The sequence below is a fragment of a genome, unplaced genomic scaffold, assembly GCF_019419815.1.
Source record: "Pyrus x bretschneideri cultivar Hongxiangsu unplaced genomic scaffold, Pyrus_bretschneideri_v1 Contig16, whole genome shotgun sequence".
In the NCBI taxonomy this organism is placed as follows: Eukaryota; Viridiplantae; Streptophyta; class Magnoliopsida; order Rosales; family Rosaceae; genus Pyrus; species Pyrus x bretschneideri.
In genome coordinates, this window is record NW_025999457.1 from 4,744,146 (window position 1) to 4,762,513 (window position 18,368).

The 18,368-nt window shown below is 38.1% G+C and overlaps 3 protein-coding genes across 4 annotated transcripts; 1 reads left to right on the forward strand and 2 right to left on the reverse strand.

The window, feature by feature from the left end:
* Positions 1-1,388: 1,388 nt before the first annotated feature.
* On the reverse strand, positions 1,389-5,130 carry LOC103940992 (dicarboxylate transporter 2, chloroplastic-like). The gene is given in 5 exon segments (XM_048581032.1): positions 1,389-1,634; positions 2,302-2,750; positions 3,057-3,370; positions 4,310-4,905; positions 4,908-5,130. Coding segments are annotated over 5 exon segments (1,698 nt in total). The 3' UTR covers positions 1,389-1,518.
* A 607-nt stretch (positions 5,131-5,737) lies between these two features.
* On the forward strand, positions 5,738-11,867 carry LOC125475760 (tRNA nucleotidyltransferase cca2). 2 transcript variants are annotated; one of them, XM_048581030.1, is made up of 15 exons: positions 5,738-6,126; positions 6,237-6,367; positions 6,481-6,598; positions 6,900-6,955; positions 7,072-7,139; positions 7,232-7,330; positions 8,039-8,148; positions 8,306-8,433; positions 8,564-8,630; positions 8,790-8,873; positions 9,779-9,841; positions 9,945-10,089; positions 10,506-10,673; positions 11,231-11,328; positions 11,407-11,867. In XM_048581030.1, exons 1-15 carry the CDS (start codon positions 5,833-5,835, stop codon positions 11,509-11,511), a joined length of 1,734 nt encoding a protein of 577 aa, XP_048436987.1. In that variant the 5' UTR covers positions 5,738-5,832; the 3' UTR covers positions 11,512-11,867. The 2 variants fall into 2 exon arrangements, with proteins under 2 accessions (XP_048436987.1, XP_048436988.1); XM_048581031.1 differs by having other exon boundaries at positions 7,072-7,121.
* Positions 11,868-15,414: 3,547 nt separating this feature from the next.
* On the reverse strand, positions 15,415-17,546 carry LOC103940255 (2-oxoglutarate-dependent dioxygenase 19-like). Its single transcript, XM_048581033.1, has 2 exons — positions 16,655-17,546; positions 15,415-16,450 (listed from the first exon to the last, which is right to left on the reverse strand). Exons 1-2 carry the CDS (start codon positions 17,054-17,056, stop codon positions 15,632-15,634), a joined length of 1,221 nt encoding a protein of 406 aa, XP_048436990.1. The 5' UTR covers positions 17,057-17,546; the 3' UTR covers positions 15,415-15,631.
* Between the last annotated feature and the right edge of the window lie 822 nt (positions 17,547-18,368).

Below are 18,368 nucleotides of genomic sequence, written 5' to 3' on the forward strand. Positions count from 1 at the left end.
GCCAAATTAGTAATTTCAAATAAAAAGATTACTTGAACGTTTTCTTTTAAGTTAATTATCAAATACTTTTATCCAATTAATTAGTGATTGACTAACCATACTCTTCATGCAGTCTCAGCACCACATGAGATGACAACGTGCTTTTAGCATCATAGCTAAGCGGTATATCAAAACAAATTTAGTATCTTAGATAATGTATTCATGATAATTCAAACTAGAATTCCAAAATCTTTATTTCTTCTTATAGTTTTACTAGACTAGCCCCTGGGGTTGTTAATGACACTACCTGAGAGGAAATAGGAGGGTCTGAACCCAAGAGCTGTAGGTTGAAAACAAATTTCCTAACCAGCACGACAATTCAATTTCGAAAATTTTTTCGTTGGCTAGATAGAGGTATTACAACATACGTATTATTATAAAAATATTTTGCCGCAATAGTAATTTGCTAATGAATTCAACTTTTGTTAATTTGTATTAGTCCCAAGATAGCAAATTTAGTAATTTCTAAAACCAATTTAAATCTTATCTCCTACCGTGGTGGAAAGATGTTGAGCCCTTGAATGACGACGTGAGTTCAAATTCGTCAATGATTAATCTAACAAATTCCTTCACCCTCTAGACCTCTAGCCCCATCATTAGCAAACTCCTTGATATAAATCCTCCATCCAAGTGAATCCCCAGGGTATGTTTCGGTGAGATACTTTCAAATTACATGGGACTCCCCCATCATCATCTTAAGGAGTAATTTGTAAATGACGCGTTTCAAGTAGTCATTTACAAATCCCTCCTTGTGTTTCCAAAATGCTCATTCGCAATATGCCAATATCGTCCTTCGCTTCGTTCAAGTCGCTCCTTGCATTGAATTCGGGTCATGCGCAGGAGAGAAACACTCATGATTCTGAATCTTTAGTAAGGTATGAAAATAATTTTGTAGCGATGCTAGCCCCTTTGTAAGTCCGGGAATGATGCCCGGAATCTCATTAACCGCTGCAAGTATTTCACCGGAAATTGTTTACAGATGGTGAGAAACTCAAATAACAACATCCATGAACGAGTACGCTAAGCTAATAACAACATCAAGATGAGAAAGGGTAACCTATGATCTGGAAAAAAGCATGAACCATGAATGAAAAGTCAGGTCATAAAACAGCAACATCCATGAACGAGTCCTCTAATTTGAAATTCTACCCCGAGAGTAGCAGGATATGATTCTCAAACGAATAAAAGTTTCTTTTCCGACATGGTTAAATCCGAAACAAGACTAACGTATAACACACGTGTAGTGAGGCATGCTTGGGGTGGACAAATAAGAGTGATTCAAAACAGAGAATACTTGCTTCATGTTAAAGAACAGAAGAGAGGTCCTACGGCTACGGAATTACCTGAACTGTGGCTAAGTAAACCTATGGTTTTGCATTTTATTATCGGCTTCCGCCAAAACGATAGTTCCATTCTGCCCCGAAAATAATAATACAACAGGGAAGACCAAATAATCTACTTACATGAAACTGATGAACATCAGTAGAGGCCCAAAAATTTCCACCAGAAGGATCCTACTATTGCCCAGATGACAGCATTAACAAGAGCCATTACAAAGCCAACTTTGAATACATCAGGAAGATCAACGTAACCAGCTGTTGGAAACAACAAACATCTTATCAGTCACCACACAAAACAGATACTGATAAAGACAATCCACTTTCTTTCATGTTCTTGCCTTCTGAGCGCTTTAGTGAAAAAAATAAAGAAGGTAGCGGGGTAGAGAGAGAGAGAGAGAGAGAGAGAGAGAGAGAGAGAGAGAGAGAGGTAATAAAAATATTTGAGGCTATCAAATTGTAAGCGAAAAATTTCAATGTCACCAACTTACACAGCACACCAAATTCATTTTGAAACCTCAGGCTAACACCTTCAAACTTTCCGTCCAGAAAAAGAAACCCAGTCTTTACACTAATGAAAAATCCTAAAAACTTGCCTCAAAAAGTAAAAAAATATCCCTGAAAGTGGGTCAGAGTGACGCACGTGCCATGTTTTGAATGGAGAACTTGACAGAGTGAGGTTGTCATGGGTTTTGAAAAATTAACGTGCCATATTTCTTAAATTTCATTTTCTGAGGTGACAATGAAATTTATAATTACAAACTTCAAGTGACATCTCGAAAATTTTCCCTAATTTTAAAGACCATAAAATAATAATAAATGAAGCAACTGTTATTGAAAAGGAAAACGAACACTATAGAAATGTAATTGTTTAGGGGAAAAAAAAAATCCAAACTTATGAAAGGGGTATTGGAAGGGAGCATACCTCCATAGTATACAGCAGCCTGACCACTGCTATAATGCGTTAAAGCCCCAAACAGACTTGTATTGTAAGCTAAAGCCAACGCTGCTAACACACCAGGTACCCCAGCTGCCAAGTTCATGGCAAGAAATGCAGAGTATAAAGCACCCACATGACCGGTTTGACTTGCAAAGAGGTAATGGATGAAGAAGTAAGCTGCCTGAAGAACGCCAAATGCAACTGGCCAGCTCAAAGAGTAAGACTGAAGCGTAGTGGCTACACAACCAGACATCCAATTTACAATACCAAGATTTGTCAACTGGCCAGCCATACCAACAAGAACAGAGAACCAAGCCAATGTATCCCATGCTGATTTTTCACTTAAACAGTCGTCCCAATCAAGGACTCCTAACAAAAGGAGTATAGATAAGCCAATCATTGCAGTTACAACACTTGCTATACCAAAAGCGTCTCTGCAAGCAAACAAAGAAACGAATTGGTGAATTAGAAGATTTAGAACCCTAGTAGAACAAAATGCATTCTCAGGGAAATCATGAACTGAACTTATACACACACACATGATGGGTTTGCTACTGTCAACCATCAATATAAGAATATATTGTAAAACTGTAGTCCATGGAAACATCCCATTACCCCAAGCAAAGTCTTATTCTTGGTGAAAAATATATCTGATTACCAAAAAGAAGGATATGCAATTATGATCTACTGGACACTGTAAAATTAATAGTAAATAGTCCAAAGCAAGATAAACTACTTACCCAAAGACCCACAAAGAGACAGCAAGAAGCATTGTACCAACCATAATGAATTCATTCTTTGTGATGGGACCCATATTCTCCAATTTCTTTGTAGCCATGGCAGGGGCATCAGGTGTGTCTTTGGTTTCTGGAGGAAATAGCTTGTATAAGACTAGCGGAGTAGCTAGAAGGCAGACAAATGCTGGTAAACTAGCAGCCATGAACCAAGAAACCCAAGGGCTTGGAATAATCACCCCAATTTCCTCAGCCAATTTGAGGCACAGCAAATTTTGAGCTGCAGCCGTTAAGAAAAGAGCACTAGAGTTACCAGATGACTGTCACCCATCACACAACACAGATGCATAAGTCACAAGATGACACAAATAACATATGCTACTAGAGTCAGCAAGGAAAGAATATATAACACAGTAATAGTTAATGCTGGATTAATTCACTAGGAAAAAAATTAAAAAGTGTAGTTTACGTACACTGGATCTCTTAATTAACACATGAGAGTTCCAACACTTTCTTTCAACAAACAATTGTACGGATAATAAGTTTGATTAGTTCAAGGATCTCTACTTAAAATTTAATAGAATCCACTGATGTGGGACAGAAGAGAACTACAAAGAGTTTTATGCTCTTCTTTGTACTTTGACTGACTACCGGAGAACATAAGCTTCTTGTATTCAAACAAACACACAGGACGAGAAATCCTCTTGTGTATGATTCAGCAACAACTAGAGTAAACGAGGCGCTGGTTGTTGAGGCGAAAGGCAGAACAACGAAAGAAAGTTCTCCTCTTGGTTAATTCAACAACATAGAGTGAAGGGCAGTTGTTTGTTTGTACGAAAAAGAAAAGGTTCTCTTCCTATCTAATTCAGCAGAAACTAAAGGCAAAGTGCAAAGAAAAGTTGAGACAATAACCCGCCACCCCCTCCTCCCACTTGTAGAACTCTAGTTTTCTTCTTCTTGCATGGTCGAGAGCATTTTGATTTCCGCATTCTCAGTACAGTTTTTGGTTTAAATTAATAGAACAACTGAATTAAGGATATTCAATGAGCAGATTAAGTAAAAGTGCAAAAGAAAACTCCTCCAAACTGAGTTCATCAAAGTCATATCATTCACAATATTACAGGTATCTAAAGAGGCAATCAACGAAAGACGTTATCGAGTCCGTACCCAAAATATGAAATACTGAAGAAAATCCACTAGCTAAGAATATAGAATTCATATATCTTCAAATACAAGGGAGGGACTGAAAGAGCAACAACCTGAAACTGAGACATAACCAGATAAGAACCGAGCTTTCGTTTGGAGGGGTCACCGGGTTTACTCCCGCCGGAGAGGGACAATGACTGGATAATTGGCAAGAAAACACCGCCAGCCCTGGCCGTGGTACTCGGCATTGCTGGAGCAATTAGTGCCTCGCTTAGTGTCAAGCCATAGGACAAACCCAGTGTGCTCTTCCCCAACCACTTGACAAAGTAGGTGGCAATCCGATCCCCCAAACCCGTCTTCACGAACCCGCGAGCGAAAAAGAAGGAAATGACAATTAACCAGATCACCTCATTCGTAAAAGCACCGAAGGCCGTCGGAAAAGACAGAGTTCCGGTCACAATGGAGGCGGTGAGGCCGAGAAAGGCCCAAGCACCAACGGGTAACGGGCTCAGAATCAGGCCGGCAATGGTGGATAGGAAAATGGCGAGCAATTGCCAGGCTTGTGGGGTGACTTCGACTGGTTTAGGGACGAAAAAGCGGACCGCAATGCCTACGGCGATGGAGATGAGGAAGGGGATGGGTTTGGCACCTTGAAGCGGCGGCGGTGGTGTGAGAGTGGTTCCGGGTTCTTCGTATTTAGAGGCTTGGATGGGAAGTGGGTTTTTCCGGGTTTTGAGGAATGAGACGAGGAAATGAAGGGTTTTGAGGCCAAGAGGGATGGTGATCGGAGGGTGGGGAGTGAGGGAGATGGTTTAAGGTTGTTGTGGATGGACGGTGGGGATTTGATGACGGGTTTTGAGCGGCGAAATAAGGAAGCGCGGGAAGAGAGAGAGAAGGAGGAGGTGGAGAGAGAGTGGAGGGCGAAGCTCTCCATTGTTGCTAACTTGTTATAGAGAGAGAGAGAGAGAGAGAGAGAGAGAGAGAGAGAGAGAATTGGAATTTGAGAGAGAGAGAGAAAGAGAGAGAGAGAGAGAGAGGAGAGGTTTTGGTCTTTTATGGGAGAAGGGCGGAGCTCCCGGACGGGAGAGAAAGAGGCGGAGACAGAGAGAAAGGTGACGGTGACGGTGACGGTGACGGTGATGTGTGAGGAGGGAATTCAATAGAATTATGTTTTTTTTTCCTTTCTATTTTTTATTACATGCCTTTTTCTTATATATAAATTTAAAATGAAAAAAAAAAAGTATGAATCCAAATAGGATGAGCATCAAACAAATTCGTTATTGATGTAGAAGTTAAACTTGTGATAAAAGGAATGTTGAAAAGTTTTTGTGCCCTCAAAAAGAATGAATAATGATAATTTGTCACCAATTATTCCAATTTGAAAAAAAAAAAAGATGAATGGGCATCAAACAAACCTATCCAACCTATTTTGATTGGCTTGGTATGAGTTTGAGCATGAAAAAGTGTAGGACAGATGTCAACCAATTAGACACTGTAACAGGGTTGGAGCAGATAATTGTCCACAGCAGATTTCAAAGTCCTCTGCCTCTCCGGGTTTGCGCAGTGGAGTTGAACGAAAAGCTAAGAACCCACCCGCCTCCTGACCCTTTAAATTAGCTCCAAAGTCCTTCAAAGCATGAGACTAGCTTTCAAAACCGCTTCACTAAGCTGCTGCAACCCTCTCTTTCTTCCCACGCTCCGTCGGACGTTCCAGACCCGCAATCTTCCCACCAAAACCCTAGGGCTAGGGCTAGGGTTCTACCCTTGCAGAGCAATCATGGCGGTGCCGTCTCGCCCGCCCGTACAAGTCAGGGACAACATCCAACTCAATGAAACCGAGAAGAAAATCTTTGACCGGCTGCTCGGGACGCTTCGCCATTTCGGCCTCCAGAATCAGCTTCGCGTTGCTGGCGGATGGGTCCGCGATAAGGTGTGTGCGTGCGTGCGTATTCATGGAATCCCGGCAAATATATAATATATACACGTATGTATTCATAGAATTTAGGTTTGAAAATCATGTTTGGAATGGGGGTTTTGCAGCTTCTGGGAAAGGAGTGCTATGACATTGATATTGCCTTGGACAACATGTTAGGCAGCGAATTTGTAGACAAGGTTCAAGACTACTTACTGCACGTCGGGGAAGAGGCTCAGGGAATTGCTGTAATTCCATGGTATGCGGCTCTGGCTCTGCAATTTCTTATCTAAGTAGACTCCATTTTAGAGAGAGAGTGTGTGTGTGTGTGTGTTTTGCGTGAGTGTTTTAATGCTTAATTTTTTTATATAGCAATCCTGATCAATCCAAACATTTGGAAACCGCGAGGATGCGCATTTGTGATACATGGATTGATTTTGTCAACTTACGATGTGAAGAGTATTGTGAGAATAGCCGCATTCCTACCGTGGTAAATACTTTTGCTTGATAAGCGTTTGCTAGTCTCTTCATACCCTTTCATTTTAGGACATTATGATTGATGTTTAATTCAGCTCCAAATGTTCTTAGTGCGAGAGTGATTCTTTTAGACAAAAATGTTAGACATCTACCATCAAGAATAACTTTATTGTCTTGTTAGTTTTCAATTTACGCTAAGTTTAAGGCAGTTTTTCCCTTATTAGTTGAAGAAACAGTTAGTGAAGCATGTTGAATCAAATTTGAAGTCTATTCTTATTAAATTTGTAATTTAAAGTTTACTTTTGATTTTACAGCAAAAATATGGCACACCCGAAGAGGATGCGTATAGGAGGGATTTAACTATTAACAGGTGAATTTCTTCCCTAAGAATCTTCTAGAACTGAAATAATGTCATGGTCGGTAAATGAGAACTATATTGCTTTGTTAGAACTTGTATTCTTAATGGGATTTATTTTCGTTGGACAGCTTGTTCTACAATATAAATACCAGCTCAATTGAAGATTATACCAAAAGAGGTCTGTTTTCTGCATCTGGCGTGTTCTCAACCAATTTGTCCTATTTACCAGTATCAAAGTTATTACTTTTTGTTTTGATGTTTCATTTGTCTTTCATTTGTATTTTGCAGGAATTGAAGATCTGAAATCTGGTATAATAGTGACTCCCTTACCACCAAAGGCCACATTTATGGATGATCCACTACGAGTTCTTCGAGCTATCCGTTTTGGTACTTGTTTCTTTATCTTTTCTAAATTTTATGCACACTCAGCTCTCCATGGCTGATTATTCTAATTTGTCATAGCTCATTGGTCTTTTGCACTAACCTTGTCTAGTCTTTGGTACTTGGTCACACATGGTTCACTAGTCATAACAGAGCCATATATGCTTTGTGCCCAATTGGTTTGACTTTCTCTTCTTGATTTTTCTGTTTCAATTTTTTTCTCTAGTTATCTATCTCATTATTGGCCTGTAATTGAGTGTTCAACATCCTATGGTCAACAATTTGAAGTATGTCAGGGTTCAACCACCTATATAAACAGTATGGTATAAAAACCGAACTCAAAAAGCTCCCCTACATTCATAGGGTGTTGTTATTGCATTTTGTCTACTCTATTTGTAACATTAGAATGTTTTAGTGAAAATATTGTTTCTTATTTTTCTTAAAAAGTATTTGTTTCTTACTGGGAAGAAAAATATCTTAAATTTTACTAGTCTCTCATCCAAGGTTTCTGTTAACTGCTGAATGCTAGTATTCGTAAGTATGTATTTGCTCTATTCTGCCTTCTTGAAGTTCATGTTGGTGTGGTTTCTTAAATGACATTGTTTGCTAGCGTCAACGTTCTGCATGAACTTTTCGGAGTAAACCAAGGGTCCTTTCACAGAACTGATCAGTTGGAAACATCTCCAAAATTGAAATATCTGGTCATGTGCTCAGGTGCAAGGTTTGGATTCATATTAGATGAAGAACTAAAGGAAGCAGCTGCCTGCGATGAAGTGAAAGCTGCTCTTTCGGCTAAAATTAGCAGAGAGCGTATTGGCACTGAAGTAAATTCCTGTTTTACATACCTCAAGTGGTGATTGTCTGATTATTATTTGATTTATGATGACACTGTTCTAGCTTGTTTAATGGGAAAACATATCCTGGGTCCCCGGGTACAGTGGAATTATCTCTTTATTTTTTCCTTGTTTCTCCTTGGTTCAGATTGACCTTATGATCTCTGGAAATCAACCTGTCCAAGCTGTGGCCTACATTAGTGATTTGAAGTTATTTTGGGTCGTCTTCAGTCTTCATACAAAGCATGAGCCTGCAGTATCAGAAGGATGTGACAGGTATGGGGTTGCTTAAGGAAAAAGGGAGTTTCCAAGCATGTCCATCTCTATAACATCATGCATGGGCGGGTAGGTCGAATGACACATAAATATGTCAATGGTAATTCATTATTTTTCTGACCGAATGCAGGCTTTGTGTTTCTTACTTGGAGGCTACATGGAACCTTATTCAATTAATTGGCCAGTCTACCTTTACTGTGAGTATAAGGACCTGAAATACGTAATCTTCTTGCTTTCTCCTGTATACCTTCATTTTTTTATGCACTGATCATTGTTTTAATTCAAATTCTGCTTGTGTGTATTATATTTCCATGTGTATTGTTTTGAATAGCGTTTCCTCTAACATGTGAATTTAGGATGAACAAAGAAGGCGCTCTCTGTATGCTGCTATGTTCCTCCCACTTAGGAAAACCATATATAAAGATAACAAAGGAAAAAAGGTATGGTTCCCTTGTTTTGCTGTCATGTGTTTGCTGTTTCCTAATGTAATTATCCTTGTTTTGTGTATGAGGCTGTAAGCATACTGGCATTGAGCCTTTTGCATTGCATTTGCACAACCTTGTGCAAGACAGCATGCTAGTTTTAGCAAAATGTGCAAACCAGGAATGTTATTGGAGATATTTCAATAGAAGCAACTAGGGCTGATAATTTTAGACCGAAAAACTTATCAAACCGGACGGTCATTTGGTGTGATTTTTTATTTTTGAATTTTGGTGAAAAAACTGACCGAACTGTTGAACATACTTGGTTCCCGTTAAATTTGACTTCTCCATTCGCTACATTTCTGTTGACTTATATATATAAGCTCTCTCTCTCTCTCTCTCTCTCTCTCCACCAACTTCTGGCAGAGCTCATTTTGTCGCACTACTCGGATTTTGCTGGATCTCATGGATTTTGCTGTTTCGGTTCCTTGGTGAACTAACCACAGTTGGTGGAAGGTTAGGACGGTTAAACGTCAGTCCTTACTGACAGTTGTGGTTTGGTGGGTGGTTCTGGTCACTCAATCTGGTTAATTGACCCCTACCCACACCTAGAGACAACAACAGTATTACTAGATAATAACGTGATTATTTGATTGGATGTTTGTCACAAAAAAATTGAGTTGATTATAATTGGTGTTTGCAATAGAAAAAAAAAAAATATTTGAATCAGTCGTCTCAATATAAATTGGTACGAAACTGTAACATGACTGGTTTGTTTAGTTAATTAGGACTGGAAGATGCTTGGAGTTGATTATTTCATAACCTATTCTTGAAATATGTAGGTAGTTTTTATAATGCAGCAGTTCAACATCACATGATTTTCAAACTGGAATCAGTTCTAAATCTTTGTTTTTGAATTTCAGATTCCTGTGGTGAACTACATTTTCCGAGACTCCCTTAAGCGAAAAGCCAGTGATGCAGAAACAGTACTTTTTACACATTACGTGGAAACACTAAGCTGGTAGTTATATCAAGACTTCCTGAATCTGCATTTTTATATAAATTGTTTGCCAATTTTAATTGTTACAGGTTATAAATGTACACCATGCGTTGGAGAAGTTTTTGTCTTTGATTCCTTATTTTGCATCAAATGAGGACGCACTCATTTCTGAAGTTAATTGGGCAAGAGAATCTGTTGATGTACCTCTTACTTCAAGGCCCCGGGTATTGACGGGTATGAGGTTTCTGTGTCCTTGCCGTCTTTCTTAGAAATGCTGGTGTATGTTTCCTTTGTGCTTTTTGATAAAAAAAACTCTCTGAAAAGTTGGTGTGTGCTTAATACTAATAGAGGGATCACATATGTGGCTGACACTGCAATTTCCATAGTTTGATTAATTCTTTGGGAAATTATACAGGAGATAAACTTATGTGTCTCAGACCTTATGAATATAAATGTCAATTTGAAGCTTTTTAATCATATTAAATTATTAATCCATGCTTGACCACATATGTATTTCGTTTATGTGGAACTTCTTGCTTTGATTATGGTCTAACATCCATCTTTCTATCCTCCTAAATCCTAAGAATGTAATCTGCTTGATACGTTAGTCCTTAATGTTCTTATTTCATTTTGAATTGTCAACCATCCAGGATTTCTTCTACAAGAAATTAAAGATTTTTGGAGAGTTGCCTTGCTGATGGCTACATTGTTATATCCCCCCAACAATGATTGTACCGAAGATCTTCTAAGTAAGAACTTTGAACTGGAAAGACGAAGAGCCTTATTTATAGCAGCTGAAGATGCCATACTTAAACTAGGTATCATCTCTTTTAACCAAGCATCTAGTGTTGATATGAATATGTTTATTAGTTTTGATATTAATTTGGAAACTCCCAACTTTCCAATCTTTTGTAGTTTTGATATGTTTCTTAGTTTTGATGTCAACCATTGCTAAGGGTCTCTTTGTGAAAACAATGCTTTGTGACTAGAAATCTATCGGTGTCATTAACTGTTGAATATTATCTCTATGTTTTCTATGTCAGCATGTGCTGTCATTGTGAGAGTAAATTAAACAAGATGAACTTTTATCGTCTCTATTCTTTTCTTACATAGGATATATATCACAGTAAAAATAAGTCTCCAAGCATTGGAGGAACTTAAATGGCATCTAAGGTGGCCTCAAACATGGTATATGTATGTGCTTGAGTATGCGTGTGTGTGTGTATGATATTTTGTAGGATATCTAGTTTAGATCTTGTCCTGGAGTTCGATGCCCAACCTGTTTTTTTAGTCCGAGGCAGATTGCCCTTAAGATTTTCTCAGGCTTTGGGAGACAGCTTGGATGCCATTTCTGATATTTGTTCTGGTGCATTAGGTCTTGATAAAGTTTGGGATGCAAAACCACTGCTGAACGGGAAGGAGATCATGAATGTTTTGCAGCTTAAATCTGGAGGACCACTTGTGCGAGAATGGGTAAGCTATAAGTTCTGATTCCAGCACCGAAAAGAGTTATTATGGAACTCCAATGCTAATGTATCCTTTACTTGGCAGCAACAAAAAATATTTGCATGGCAGTTTGCTCACCCTTCAGGAACTGCAGAAGAATGCCTTGAGTGGATGAAGGAAACACATTCGAAACGTTTAAAGATGGAATGATACTCAAAGCAATTGCCTTGAGAAGTGCGGTTTTTCTAGCTTTGCTGGTGTTATGGATGGATTGATTGCTGAGAACAATATCTGTAAATTCGGATCCTTGCAGCGAGCGACATCCGGTTCCGGTTCACCGTTTACAGAAGCGACCATGCTCAAGAGTTTGCAAAAGCACTATGACATTTGCCAATAGTCATCGTAATGCTACCCTGTTATATTTTTTGTCTCTCCGGTACAATATATGTAATACAGATGCCGGGAACTTAGGAACATAGAGCAACTCTAACCCCGACCGTTCATGTTTACATCAAATATGTCATTTGCCAACCTTGGTGATAATTTGAAGAGATTTTACTAGTGAATTTTGTACCTCCGAACTATGCATCAAATTTTATTAGCCACTGTTGAATTTTTTCTTTACCAAGTTGAATTGCAGAGCTTGAAGGTATGTTAACATCTACAAGACATGGTATTCGTCATTCCTGATGCACGGATTGGCCTAAAACACCTCCTAGTTCTTTAAGAAAATTAAGGTGGTGTAGCTAGTCGCGCAGTCAGAATGGCTGATAATTTTAGACAAGTTGAATGATCCAGTAGATGAAGAGGAAGAAAAGGATGGTGTATAACTCAACGTGCTTTTTATACCATATATTTGATTGCAAAAATTTACTATAAATTCATACAACTTCTGGAAAATATTTTGTAAAGTACTCGAAATTGTAATTACTTGAGTATTCATCACATATCATCAAATTTACTAAAATACTAAAGCATAAATTCTGAATTTTTTTTCTTTGTTGTGTTAAATAATGAAGAAGATGCCAAATGAGTAGCAAAAAAATACTTTGGCACCTATCTACAAGAACAAGGGAGACATACAAAATTGCGGGAACTATAGGGGTACTAAGTTAATTACAATGAAGCTCTAGGAAAAAGTAATCGAGTTCATGCCAAGGTGCTCAACCATGGATGCAATTTGTCTCTTACGAAGAACGATGGATTTGCACATGATTTGTATAGATTTAGAATAAGAGTACGATAGAGGGTCTCAATAAATATTCTTTCGAGGATTTTAGAGAAGAAAGGAGTATGAGTATCATGTATCTAAGCTATAAAGGATATGTATGATGGAGTAAGGACTGTCGTAAGAACTCATGAAGGACAAACCGAAATTTTCCCCATAACTGTGTGGTTACATCAAGGCTCATTTTTAAGTCCTTACCTTTTTGCATTGCTAATGGATGAGTTGACGAGACATATCCAAGATGATATTTCTTGGTGTATGCTTTTTGTAGACGATATAGTGTTGATAGATGAAACTCAGGAGGGAGTAAATGTGAAGCTTAACCTATGGCGGAAGTGCTGGAATCTAAAGGTCTTCGCCTAAGTAGGTCAAAGACAGAGTATATAGAGTGCAAGTTCAATGAGAACGGAGGTTCAAATGAGTTAGGGATGAGCATTGGAGATCAAAAAGTATCAAAGAGCGAACGTTTTCGCTATCTTGCAAAAGAACAGAGAATTGGATGGAGACCTCAATCATTGAATACAAGCTGGATGGGTGAAGGGGAAGAGTGCATTAGATATATTGTGTGACCGTTGTATACCACTAAAGCTCACTAGAACATTTTATAGGACGGAAATAAGCCATCAATGCTTTATGGCACGAAATGTTGGGTGGTGAAGTATCAACATATATACAAAATGAGTGTAGCAGAGATGAGAATGCTTCGTTGGATGTGTGGGCATATTCTTCGTTGGATGTGTAGGCATATGAGAAAGAACAAGATTAGGAATTAGGATATCCGATGTAAATTAGGAGTAGCAGAAATTGAAGATAAGATAAGAGAAAATTGGCTAAAGGTGGTTTGAACATGTCAAACGAAGACCTACAAACGCTCCAATTAGAAGATGTGATTACCAGACAGAGGCTTAGGCCCAAAGGATAGAGGAAGACCTAGGAAGACTTGAAAATAGACTTTAGGAAAAGACTTGAACTACTTGGATTTAACGGAAGACATGACACAAAAACAAGTGCATTGGTGTTCTAGGATTGATATAGCCGACCCCACTTAGTAGGATAAGGCGTTTTGTTGTTGTTGTTGTTGTATATGTTAAATAATAAATTCACTTAAAATAATGTATAAATCCAACTTCTCAATACAAGTATTGTTGTTTTAAATATAAGTAAGTACTTATTTATATGTGATAATATATCTACTTAATCCACCTAGGCCCCGTCTAGGCGCATAGCCGCTATGCCTTAGGTCCCAGCCCGCTACTCAACTAAGTTAGAATTCTTGATACACCATTGTTTGTATAACTATGGAACCACAAAAAAACAAAAAAAAAAAAAAAAAAAAAAAGAATGGGAAGCAAAGAAGCATAAAATGGCCAAAATCTTCTTAAAAGTGAGAAGGTTGACATTTGTTGATTATTGTGTCGTGGCACTTGTGACCCGTTCTTCAGCATATTTGTGTAGTACTTGTCGTTACAAATGTGTAAGCGTAACCTGAACAGAATTCGAAACTACAATGAAGAGTTTATGAGACGCAAAAAGTCAAGAACAATTTGATAATTATACACTTAGTGGACATATTTGTTTTGTTTTATTTTGCCTTGTTGCATGTGCCACTTCAGACGCACCTCCCTCTTTTATCTCCTGATTTCCCTCTCATTTCTGTCTCACTTTAGTCGCCCCCTCTCTATTGTCAATTTTTTTTTTTGTCTTCCACTTTTAGGGATGGGCATAAAAACCGTGGAACCACAACAAAATAAACCGTAAAAAACCGTGTTGACAAAAAAAAGTTAACGTAGGTTCAAGAACCAAACCAAACCGTTCATACCGATTCTGGTTTTCATGTTGGTAGAATGCTTAGAACCGAACCAGACCGTGAATATAAATAATTAATTAATTTAATAGTTGTATACGGGTGTTACTAAATGAGTGGTGAAAACCAAACTGGTTTTACCTAATAGGACTGCATGAGATCATTTCTCAATTAGGTCTTCCACTTACACGGTTCACCTATTGAGATAATGCACATATTTTAAAAAAGATGTCAGTTTCCCACCTAGATGACATTCTGGTTTCGATTTCATTATTTATTTATTTATTTAGTTTTTTGATAGAGTGATCTTAAGGTGTTCAGTTACATCCCATTTTTTTCTTTCCCTTTTCCTAGGACTTTTTTTAATCTCTTGATAAGTCCCTCTTGGGCTTAAATATTGTATTCATGCTAACATTTTTACTGCATAGTGGATGTGCATTTGTATTATGAATGTTATATGACATTTGAATTGTGTTTCTTTTTTTTTTTTTTTTTTTTTTTGCTTAGTGTCAGCAATATTTGCATTTCGATTTTGTATTTGAAATGATATGTTTTGTTTGTAACTTTGTTTAACCATTTTAGAAGTGGTATTTGAATGCAAGCATGTAAAAAACAAGAGAATAAAAAAAGTAAACTTTGAATACCATTTTGATTTGGTAATCAAATGACTTAGTATTCGGCACGGTAAACCAGCATGGACCGAACCGAAATTGGTGTGGATCAAACCATATGATTTTAGTAATAAATTTAAGTAGAACTGCACTAAATCAAATCGTTGATATTTCCCGGTTCCAGTTCCGTTTTGAGGGCAAAACCGCACTGAACCACACTGTGCTCACCCCTACCCACTTTCTCTCATTCTCTGTCATCGAGTCTCTCTTCTTTTTCATAGAAGTAATGTTAGGGAGATCAAATTTTTTAAATCAAATGATGTGGTTGTAGATGATTGGATTATTGATTAAGTGTCGAGTGACGTGCTTGTTTCTTATTAATGACATATCATTTAGTTTGCAAATTTGATTTAAAAATTTGATATCTCTAACATTATCATTCTCTAAGCCTCTCTCAACGAGTCCGATGATTGTTGAAAAGGTCCCACTGTTTTACACATATTACTGTGATGATATGAGAAGGTCCCACTAATTTACACAAGACAAAGACCGGTACAGCAAGAAACATTGGACAACAACTCTGCAAGCTACTCTGATAGAGAATCAAAGCTCTTACAGGAGCATATATTATTCTACACAAAGAAAACAGAGAAACGCCGGCAAGTGGCCGCCATGCATGTATTTTCTTCAATTGTCCTTGACCCGCAGGTGATCCAAGCAAGGCATCATGTAGGCAGCGGGGCTTGCCTGAAGTTCCATGAATTTCTCATACGTCATTCCAATGTACTTCGCTTTTTCGCCTTCCTTTTCTAGCAACTCCGGGATCGGTACAGCGGGCGTGTCGAGTGCCGGTCCATGTGGTACGGCAATCGATATCCTAGTAGCTGTGTTGTTCACAGTTGCTCGATGCCATATGCTCTTGTACTTGTCGTTTGTTAGAATTTGCATTTGATCACCAACGTTAACAATAAAGGCGCCCGGAGCGGCATTCACCAAGACCCACTGATCATTGTGCTTGACTTCAAGTCCACACATATCATTCTGAATCAGGAGCGTCACTAGTCCATGATCTGTATGTGGAGGAATACCGATTGCCAGGTCGGGCTGTGGACAAGCCGGGTAGTAGTTCGCTGCAAGAATTTGGCAGCCCCGATCCCAGTTCATGACCTTGGTAATGTAATCGGCCTCCAGTCCCAAACTCTCCGATATCCCATTCAATATTTCGGTTGCCACTGCACGGGTTCTTTTGCTGAACTCCAATGAAACTTCACTGTACCCAGCAGGTTTGTAGAGTGAGTTGAATTTGGGGTGTGCGATGACCTTGAGATAATCCCTCCAGAGACGAACTTTGTCAATTGCGACGTTGAAGCTGGTGCCGCACTTGATTGGGTCCAACAGGTTCTTTGTATGGAACTCCTTCTTCTCCTCTTCCGGCAGCTCAAAAAATCTTCGGCACGCGTCGATCATTTCTTTCATCAGGCTCTCTGGTACACCGTGGTTGATGACCTAAAAGGCATCAGGCACATGAAAATATTAATTCATGTTTCATTTTTTAAGTTCAAATTTGAAAACTTATAACTATTTCGGTTTTCAATTTATATTATTTTTTAAAAATAAAATTTTGAAACGAGATGGTTATCAAACTAATAAAATATTAGTTAATTTTATACATATTCAAGAATACATAATTAATAACAAGTGTGAATATACCTGAAAGAAGCCCCATTCTTGGCAAGCTTTTCCTAGCTTCTGGATCATTTGTGCCCGTTCATCTGGGGAGGCAGAGGTGAGAAGAGCAAAATCAATGATGGGGATTGAGTGTTCGGGGTCATTTGCATCTCCCTTATCCTTGGGATCCATGATGTAGGCGTACTCGGAAGGTACAGAAGTGAGAGCATCTGAGTCGGCTAAGGTTTTGATGCTTGCTACCTTGGGTTCAGATGCATCCACTGAAGTCACGGTAGGTGCCATTGGTGGAGGGAGAGAGAAAGAAGCTGAGAATTCTGGTCTTTGATTTGTATATCCTGAAGGAAGGACGTGAGGGAGAGGAAAGTTAATTGTTTGAGTGTTGTGGAGAAATATGAAAAAAGGAGTTGATATTTTATAGAGCATGATAGCTTATGACTTTGCCCCCACAAGCTGGTGGTTTTTGAATAAGTTTGGCCAACGCTGAACTAGGTGTCAAATCTGTTATCCTGCAACAATAAAATATATATTAATTAGTTGTTAACCTACATGTATATGCAACAGATTAATTTTTGGAAGACCATATTATGTAAATCATATTTAAATTATTTCTCTAATAGAGATGAGATATACTTGTATTGAAGACCCTATATCTATTCGATAGATGGTTTATTATCGTCTACAAAGGAAAATGTCAGAGGATCATTTAAATCATGTGATATGTTACTAATAGAAATAAATTCGTTAATCAAGCACTTAAGTAACAAAATAATCATTGACAACCACAAATAGAAATGTGGTCTTTTTAGCATTACCCTTTCTCTAAAATATTAGTGTAAGCACAAAAATTCCTGCCACAAATGAGATATTTACATGTCTGCAATTAGCTCCCCAACATTTTTCTATGCAATAATCATACTACTACTAGATATAGGAAAACCAAAATTTGAGGGGACTGCCTATGGATATGTTATATAATACATTCATTATCTAATAGTACGATATGCAATTGCTACTTAGTACTACGATCTAGTGGTATTCCTCTTCACTTATAAGTGAGAGGTGTTAGTTTTGATTCTCGCTAAATACGAATTTGAACCACATTATTGTTAGTCCATTGTGAAGCTAAACACATCCCAAAAACATGGTATCATTTTTAACCCATAAATGGTGAAAATACTGAATAAATATACATGCCGTAAGTAAACTAATGAAATAGTGAAAAAATACTTTATTTTGTTTTATGTTCCCAAGTGGAGGAGAGATGGGAAGAGTGATAGTGAAAAAATGCTTTATTTTGTTTTATATTTCCAAGTGGAGGAGAGATGGGAAGAGTATATGCATGAATGAATAATTGATGAGAAAATTAGAAAAAATGTAGGAATACATTTGGCATGGGGTTTAAAGAAATCCAAAGTCGCGTCCAGTTTGAGACTTTGACTCGGCAGACAAAGCCACTGAAGGCAGCACAACAAGCCTCCCACCACAGCCAAGTAAAAGAATATGACACGAAATATGGCACAAAAAATCAAACACAATCATGCATCGGCATCTGTACGCGTCTACAATTCCAAATCTAAATTACCCCCTGGCCTTGGGAGTTTCTGCCGTTTGGATGCCCACCAGTAGGTAAAAGATTCTTCATGTCCCAGCTTAATATTTTTTCAAACATTGAACTTGAATGAGAATGATGCAATCCATATTTCTATGAAACCTCTCTTTTGTTTGGTGAACCACA

What these genes read in the sequence shown, in the direction of transcription:
- LOC125475760 (XM_048581030.1), top strand. Translation starts at nt 5,833, where the DNA reads ATGAGACTAGCTTTCAAAACCGCTTCACTAAGCTGCTGCAACCCTCTC. An exon ending in AGGGATTTAACTATTAACAG is followed by an intron (nt 6,956 to 7,071) that starts GTGAATTTCTTC and finishes TTCGTTGGACAG; the next exon opens with CTTGTTCTACAATATAAATA. An exon ending in GACCACTTGTGCGAGAATGG is followed by an intron (nt 11,329 to 11,406) that starts GTAAGCTATAAG and finishes TTTACTTGGCAG; the next exon opens with CAACAAAAAATATTTGCATG.
- LOC103940255 (XM_048581033.1), bottom strand. Translation starts at nt 17,056, where the DNA reads ATGCTCTATAAAATATCAACTCCTTTTTTCATATTTCTCCACAACACT. An exon ending in AAGAATGGGGCTTCTTTCAG is followed by an intron (nt 16,451 to 16,654) that starts GTATATTCACAC and finishes GATGCCTTTTAG; the next exon opens with GTCATCAACCACGGTGTACC.